At 31.9% G+C, this 9,263-nt stretch overlaps 1 protein-coding gene across 1 annotated transcript; it reads right to left on the bottom strand.

The window, feature by feature from the left end:
* Window positions 1-3,995: 3,995 nt before the first annotated feature.
* Window positions 3,996-5,575, bottom strand: LOC140861850 (protein NODULATION SIGNALING PATHWAY 2-like). The gene has a single exon (XM_073264849.1). The coding sequence runs from the start codon at window positions 5,490-5,492 to the stop codon at window positions 3,996-3,998; it is 1,497 nt and encodes a 498-aa protein (XP_073120950.1). The 5' UTR covers window positions 5,493-5,575.
* Window positions 5,576-9,263: the final 3,688 nt, after the last annotated feature.

The following is a 9,263-nucleotide window of genomic DNA, read 5'->3' as shown; positions in this document are numbered from 1 at the left end:
AAACATATGTATCATAATATCAATAAACATTTAAAATACCAGATAAATGTTAAATATACATGAATATATGGATTAGATAATGATTCTAATGTGAAAAAACAATACTAAGAAATACAGAATGTTTCATATTTATCATATATGTATAAATATATTTATATATAAAATATATATCATAATATCAATAAAACATTTAAAATACCCGATAAATATTAAATATACATGTATATATAGATTACACAATGTTGTTTATTTATCATATATGTATACATCTTAACCAAGATTTCAGCATTCCGTATACGATAATTGATTTCTTTTTTAAAAAAATTAAAATCATAGTTTAAGATTCAAAAAAAATCACATTTAATACATTCATATATTTATATGCACATACAATATTTTCTTTCCAAAAAATTGAAAATTCCACCTCTATTTTTTTTTTAAAAAAACAATCATGATTTTTCTAGGGGTGCAGTTTCGGTATATCGTATAAAAATATTTGTATAAAAAAATTCATACCGGTACAGATATCGAAATTCTAAAATTTTGGTATGAAAAAAATCCATACTAATACCGTAGAGATAACGAAAAAAATTTGATATATTAAAAAAATGTTTATATATCGAAAAAATTTTGGTACGGTATCTCGAAAAGTCGATATTTTGGTTCGATATCGCATCCCTAGATTTTTCTGCACACAATTAAAAATTTTAAAATTTAACAAAACTGACCGAGCATTTCCAATATTGGTTTGAATAAACTTAATGTATAAATATATTTATGTGCAAAAAATATTATTTAACATGATCAACTACTTCAATAAAACAGTCACCAATCAATTGCAAACCAAATAACACATTTGCTTAATGTTATTCGTGAACTATACTCTTCAGACTAGCATTGATCGTTGAAACACAGTTAGTATGTTGTTAAGATCTACTAGATCTCAGACGATAAAACCATATTTTAAGATGTTGATGTATACATAAATTTTTTTGATTTATTTTTATGTTATATCTATGTTCGTTCAAATGTTTAATCTTACTATTTTTTTATCATTAATTGTATAAAATAACATCATGTGCATCGCACGACACATTTTTTAAAGATTTTTTTTAAAGTTTTTAAAAGTATTTTTTAACATTATTATTATTACTTATTGTAGAATTAAATTTTTTTATATTTTAATTTCATATTCAAAATTTTTATATTATCCAATTTAACCATATTATACATGATATATAGTCCGTGCATCGCACGGGTGAAATACTAGTTTATAGTTATCCATGAGATTTTCAACACTTACAATAAAAAAAATAATTTTTTTTATAATTGATTCAATTAAAAAATTCGCCTCACAAAATTTATCAGTGATACGTCGTTATATAAGTTTCTGTGCATATGTATATTTTTTAAAAAAGAAATTCAGTTATTATGTTAAGATATTATATCAATCAATTTCTAAAAGTTATAAATAGTAAAACAGAATCCTGAGAATAATATTTTTAAATTTTATATTTTTTGCCCTTATTAAACATTCTCTATGACACTTATCCATCGAAATAATTTTCTAAAAAATAATTGAAAATGTGGTGGTGTTTGGACTTTGGAGGGCTCTCCCATCCGAACGTATATCTCTACTGTCACATCAACGGTAAACCTTTATTTCCAAGCTCAAACGTTTCGATTATTTCGTATCAGAAGCCCGATTCAAAATGGGCTAATAGGAAAACATTTTATACGTGGGCTGTAACTCTTGAAAAGCCTTATTCTTTCGATAAGGGCCCTTTCACAAGTAATTCACTTTGTGCTACTACAAAAATATTGTAGAGGTGGGCTGTAAGCCTGTAACTGATGAAAAGGCCTTTTCTTTTGATAAGGGCCTCCGGATAAGAAAATTCCAACCGTCAGGTTAGAGCTTCACTGGTTATTAGACTGAACCCAAATTAAAGAAGGCCCAGTATTAATGGTTAACATGGTTAGTCGTGGATTGATGGAGTGTTTATCATACACTAGATTGAGCCCAAAATTTACCCCTTAGGTTTCAACAGTCCGATCCAAGTGTTGGCGTATGAGCAATTTGATTCGCTGATCGAGTAAAAAAACAAAAAAAAAATGACGGAATACACAAAGCATGTTTTTATAATCATAAAAAATAAAACCTAAACTAGATGAGACATTAACTTGATTGTTCAAAGCATTTCCAACCAAAAGTGCGTCGGATTCGATTATGATATTTGAGGGACGAAACTCTTTGATCTAACAAAGAGCCTCTCAAATGTATAAGGCTCCCGCTGTATAAGAGGAAGATCACTTGGCAAGCTGCTTCCTTGAGATGTTACCACTACTGTGCAAATGATGCATTCATAGCCTATTTAGAGATGCACATCTATTTGTATATTTTCAAAACTTCATTGTCTAAATTTATTTTAAACTATAAATGTAATTGGAATTGAATTAACATATAATTTCATAAAACCGTACAAAATCATGAGGTTGAGGCTACATTGAGATCAAATCGGTTCGATTGATTTAATGAATTTATATTATATTAGATAAATTTCAAATCGAACAAAGTACAAACCCATCAAAATGCATTGTCCTATCAAATATATAATATCAACTAATAAATTGTATGCTTTATTTTTGTTGATAATATAATCAACCACTAAAAATAAAAATAAAAAAGTCGCTGAAAGATGAATCGCTAATCTTCCACACACATATTCGAATCATCATGTCTAATTAATGTACAAAAATCTTTAAAATAATGAATAGAAGCAACTAGCAAGGTGGGGTTGGGGACTGTGGTATATCCGTAGTTCAATTCTTCTTAGATTACGACATGACAAAAAATAAAATAAGACAAAGGACTTTAAAAGTGGGAATTAAAATGTCAAAGCCTGTTTTTTTCTATATGTATATTTTTTTTATTTTTTGAATAATCCAAAGCCTACTATTTAGTTACATGCTTAGCCTTAATTATATTGTATCGAAACTATTAAGAATGAATTTGAGGAACAGTATGACGCATGTACAACAAAAATTAGGCATGTAAGTAATGAGTTTGAACAGTTGGGTATGCACTAAACTAACAAATAATGGGACAAGATGTCGCGAGTGACGTAAGAACAAAAAGGTCGATGCACGGGTTGAACTATTTCAATATTTATTTTTTTTCTATGTCATGCATCGTAGGACACAACGTCATAATCCTTTCTCATTATTATATCGAATTCTAGAGGCAACGGAAAACTAGCTCCTCTCAAATAAAAAGTTTTACAAAAAGGGTGTGCGTCAAACCATGTGGATTTGGTTATTTGTCGCGGTTTATTCGATTTAAAAATTTTATTTCGAAAAATGTTTGGATTTATGAATAATTTTGGTTTAAAAAGTAAATATATTTTTAGCCTCTTTAATCCTTAGTTGTATTATGTGCATATTTAATTTGTTTGAAAAGTTGTGATATCATCAACATGGCGTTCGATTATGTTGTACGAGAGCACATTCAATGAATCTTCCCATGAATACGCTCTTGAAAAGAGAAAAAATATTGCCAGATGGAGAGGGATGTTTCAACAACTCGAAGGAAAAATGAGGCTAGTCAAAGGATAAAGATACAATATTATTTCGTAACTCTTACTTTTGAACTTATATTTGATTATGACAAAGAAGCTTAGTTAAATTTTGTACACTTTGAAAGTATGTAGAGGTACATTGTTTGGCCTGTTTTGAAGGCATTATTGCCATCTCTCTAGGCAAAATTTAGAATTGGAACAAATACAAATAAGGGTTATTGTATTGAATAAGTTTGGATATTTATATTTTTGAAACGGATTGAATCGGTCCATATTTATAATAAAAAATAATATTTTTAACATAAAAATCAATATTTTTTTAATGAGTAGTTGAATAGGAGATATTTCGCCCATAAATTTTTGTGGATTGTAATTGACAAGTACGAATAGAATATTGAGGAGACTAGATGCACTTGCAAATCAGCACAAATCATTATCTTTTGAACTCCAAATTGAAACCGAGAGTAGTCTTCTCGTTTTCCATCCTAGTACAAGTTTATTCGTACTCAATTCCTCCACCCTATAACCATCATTATATAATCCTATTAACAATTTAGCTTGACAATGATTTGCAAAACTTATATCTATAGGACAAAAAAATCCGTCTGCGACTAGCCGTCGTTCCCAAGAATCGTCCTCGCCACGACCACGATATATGCGGGCCAATGACCCGGATATTCGTGGACCCAAGAAGACCCGCTCCACCAATGCTCGTGCCCGGCCTTGCATTGGAAACCCGGCTTCCAGTGAGTCATACATGGCTGAGTAATGGTGTAGTGTGTCCATGAACCGGCCCACGAACCCTTCGTCTTCTGTCGGGCCCATTTCTTCCTCTACTAGGGTTATAAGCCGGGGGGATAGGGTTTTGGCCCCAGCCATAAACGAAGCTATGGAATTGGGGGCCCGATAACTAAAATGTGGCAAGTGTAACATACAATTTAGGATAAGGGCTTCTCCTCTAACTAGTTTTACATTGGACGGTTTAAATGTTTCGTCCGGATCCAACCTACACTGGTGGAAAGAAAATGGTTGGCCTATCGAAGCTGCGAAAGCCGTTAATCGTCGGCCGGTTTCATGGACGGTGCCGAACGATCGACGCCCTCCGCCGCCCCTCGTCAAGGCTGTAATTCTTAGGTGTGGAGTTGGGGGCCCATCTTTTCTCGAAACCAAGGCCTGCATCAACGAGGCCCATTGGATCCCCTCCATTATATCATAGTCCACAATGTGGACCCGCTTGTCATGTGTCACAGCATCTAAAATCGCCTGGTTGGCCGTAAAATGCCCAAATTTGACATAAGGTGACACATCTTGTAACAATTGAAACGCCGCAAGGACATCCGTCGGGTGGTGCTCCGGCTTGTAGTGGTTATTGCCGCCGCACTTCCCGTTCACACCGCCGTTAGCCACCCCGTCTAGCAAACCTTGCAAGGCCTCGGTGAAATACGCGGCTAGTCGCTCCATGTTGGTGCCTTCTTTCGGAGACACCAACTCCTTGAGCCGAACCAATATCACCCGAGCCAATTCGCGACACTTATTCGTCCCATCCAGCGCCTCAGCCGCGGCCATGAGAAGGTGGATGAGCCTCATCCCCTTGAAATCCTCGGTGCTATTGGATTCGTCATCAGTCGTCGTGGCATAGTACTCGGGGGAGTATATATCGTGGCACTCCTCGTCTATGTTAGGCCTAACATTCAAATTTTGTTGCAAGTCACTTTCATCCATCATAGAATCAACGAGGTTGTGGAAATCTTCCTGGCCGCCGGATAGCGCCTCCCAATCAACAACCGGCGACCATGCATTCCAATTGCACCCATCATCCGTCGAGGCAGAGGCCGTGGCGGTGGTGCTGGTGGTTGTAGTCGTGGTCGTGGCACTATAACCAAAATTTGTGAAATCGAAATCCATAAGCATAGCCATGTCTAAGAAATTAAAATTTTACTTAGTGAATATGAAAATTCAGAGCTTCTCGAATGGAGAAAATTTTACAATATATAATCTGAGAGCTTGGTTTAAGGCAACGTTGTTATGTATAAAAAGGGAATGAATAGAGGAAAGAGATGATGCTAGAGACAGTGTATGTTGGAAATGATTTAACATTGGTGCATTAATTATATATATACAAGAGTGTATGAAGGGTCATTTTCAATTAAAAGTGGCATTCAATATTTAAAATCGTAATAAATAAATGTAACAAATTATTGATGCACATTCGCAGTATAGAGTACAAAAACATGATATCAATAGTGTGAAATGAAATTATATATTTGGATTGTGATAAAATATAATTTCTAGTCTTTAATTTATTATAGTTTATAATTTTGATTATAATTAGTGGAGCAATTAATGGGGAAAAAAAATAAAAAAATGGGTGACATAGGAGTTGGGTATTATTCTCATTTCCCGACATATTTTAAAGAAATCGATAGTGCTTGTAGGCTATACTTTAAAATATGGTTAATTATATTAATTGATTAGAAATTTCGCCGTCTTATATTATTCCTTTTGGATGTCTTCATTAACTTGCGTGCCCAAATAAAAAAAATTTAGTCCTTTACATTCCGACCAGCTTGCATAAAACACATCAATAATTAATCCAACATACATGCAATCATGCAAAGTCCAAAAATTTCAAATTATAAAGGCTAAATATCTGAGAACTAGCGGCATCGTATTTGCTTTGAAATCATCTAAGTGAAAACTCCATTGTTAAATGAAAAAAGGTATAATTAAGTATTTATACTAATGTCTGTTACGAACGAGTTTTCTCATTATAGAACAAGTTGGTAGATTGGAGGATTTCGATTGATTTGGAGTAATTTAGTGGTGGTGTTTTAAGTTGATAAGTTTGAAAAAATTATGCAAAATAATTTATGCAACCTGGAACATCTATCTTTCAATAAACATTATGTTAATTCTCATGTTAATCAAGTAAATCGCATTAGACACACTATATACAACAAGCTCATTTTAGAAAGTTGAACGTAGCCAAATAAACCAACAAATTCAAGAGATATGAGATATTGTATCTAGATACGTAGATGTAACTCAACGATAAGTAAAAGGTAATGGATCGTCACCTACATCACAAGCAGCGCACGTTAATAGCATTGGAGATTTTCGATGTAAATACTCCGATGCTAAGGTCAAAAAACAATCCACCAATAGGAGAACTCGAATAAGAAAAATGAGAGTATACCTTAGACAATTATTTTTATAATTTTTTAATAGTTCCTAGAAACTAGCGATTTTGATAATTTCTAAACAAAGTGAGCTACGATAAAAAAAATTAATAAAATTCACATACTCCACTAATTCGAAGATACATGATATCATAATTAAATACTTTTTTCTTAAAGGAACCACTATATACATATTTTTATTAATTCATAGGTATGCCATGATATGGCTTAATGGTTATAATAAATCATATATAGGTGTTGACTAGTCTAAATGTTGAATTAATTAATAATAGTTGTTAAATTTTATATGACCCTGTCACGAGCCATGTAACATCATCTTTGCCGGCTCGTCCGGCTTAACCCGTCTCCACCGTCCGCTCCATATGAGATAATTTTCTATTTATTTTTTTTAACCATAATTATGATGTAACTATATATTTATATATAAATTCATAATTGCCACCTTTGTCACCATTTGTTTTTTTATTTAATTTTAGACGAGTGATTTATTTTATTTCATTCCCAATAACAATTAAACCATTCAAACTACAACATTTCATCCGAAATTTCACAATTATTATTATTATTATTATTATTATTAAAATGCAGAGTTGTTCTAATATTTTGATTGGGTGGTTTAGAAAAATCGATGGATCTTATCTAGAGCAGCACCAACTATTTTAAATTTTGATGTACATTAGCCAATGTGTGTATAATATATGCCATTAAAGTGGGGGGAAGAAAAGGCCTTTTGTTGGAAATAAAGGGGTGACGTCTATAATGAAGATGATGGGTTCGAAAAAAAAAAATACAAATTTCACCAATTTCAAATTAACAGAGTGCTCATGTTAAAAAAATAAATAAATAACAGAGTGCACCATCTATGGAGCGTTCAATCACATCAATGGCCCCATTAAAGGAATCATCTTCCCAAAATTAATTTATTTTTGTGATGGGAATCTTTCTTAGTTTAATTAATATTTGCTATTAGTTTAATTTGACAGGGAAATCTCACAAGTCAAAATTATATAGAAAGATTCAAGATCAAGCTTCCCCCATTAATTTTTGCCTTCGTTCTTCAATTAACACGCTCGATTTGCAAAATCTAATGCATTCACTATTATGTTTCGAGGAATGGTTTTTTGTTGAAATTTTAATAGAGAAAACAAGGATGTATAAATAGATTAAATTGGGTGACAACCTCGTTTATATTTTATGTTTAAAATTCCGTCAAAATCGTTTAACTCATCCACACCAAAATCTCATGCTCATATGTAACGGATGTGAATCCCTCCGGCCTCCTCGACTCAAATAATAATAATAATAATAATAATAATAATAATATCGTTAATATGCATTTGACTGCATATGTTTTGACTGAGTGAATTAAATAAAACTACAAGATCATTCATACACTTTCAACCATAATTTTCATCCTATCGCAGTACAACGCCCGCAGCTCTATACTTTATTTATTAGGAAATGAATGATGTGAAAGTGTAAAAAATGATGAAAAATGCCCGCAGCTCTATAGTTATCTTTTCAAACCATATCTCCCCAACTTGAAATCAATTATTAAGGCATGGAATATGTAACTCACAATCAAAAACTATAAAAACCTCACACAAAATAAAATTCACATGTATTTATATCTTTATAACATAATGTATTTTGCTCACAAAAATATAGTGCAGTATAAACGCATCCTTGTAATAATTTTGTCGGGTCAAATATATATAATATAATATATATAAAAGCTTGGAGTTCGAATTTATTACATATACGTGGAGGTAAAAAGAAATGTTGGCGCCGTCAAAGTGGTTGAAACAACACGAAAGTTTAATTTAATTTAACGGCCGGCATGTTTTCTGGGAATGAGGCAATCATCTTGCACGCCGGTAGATACACACACAACACTATAATAATAATGATAATAATAAGAATAATAAGAATAACAAACGATTAAAATATATAATACATTATGTGCCTCTAGTTTATAATTTAAAATTCAGAAACATTCATTGTTTTATAGCTAAACGTCGATCTTTAAACATTTTATTTTAAAGTCATGATTTGCATTCACCTTTCTATAATTTTTAGGTATTTGACACTGACTTATTTTATCAAATGTAAAAATTATAATAAAAATTATAACACGCAAGAGAGGCGAATGTCAAAAATAAAAAAACGAGAAAGGTGAATGCAGATTACTCGTTACTTAAATACACAAGAGGCACACATTGATGATGACAATATGGAAAATTTGGGATGAGTGAGTTAGGGTTAATTTCGAAAATATTTTGAGTCCGGATTCAAGTTCTTCGTATTTTTGGAATATTTTTGGAATCGGTATCGAACTATTTTTTTTTTAAAAAAAGAAAAAATATAATTGAACTACCTTGTCCACACTTAAATAAATAAATAAATAGACAAAGTAATTAATTCATCTTTTTTTCTGAAATAGTTATCTTCCTCATTCTTTGGTCGGCATTTCTCGTAGCACGAGTAA

The sequence above is a fragment of the Henckelia pumila genome, chromosome 4 (assembly GCF_033568475.1).
Source record: "Henckelia pumila isolate YLH828 chromosome 4, ASM3356847v2, whole genome shotgun sequence".
Taxonomy (NCBI): domain Eukaryota; kingdom Viridiplantae; phylum Streptophyta; class Magnoliopsida; order Lamiales; family Gesneriaceae; genus Henckelia; species Henckelia pumila.
This window is presented reverse-complemented; position numbering and strand designations above follow the sequence as displayed.

What these genes read in the sequence shown, in the direction of transcription:
- LOC140861850 (XM_073264849.1), bottom strand. Translation starts at nt 5,492, where the DNA reads ATGGCTATGCTTATGGATTTCGATTTCACAAATTTTGGTTATAGTGCC.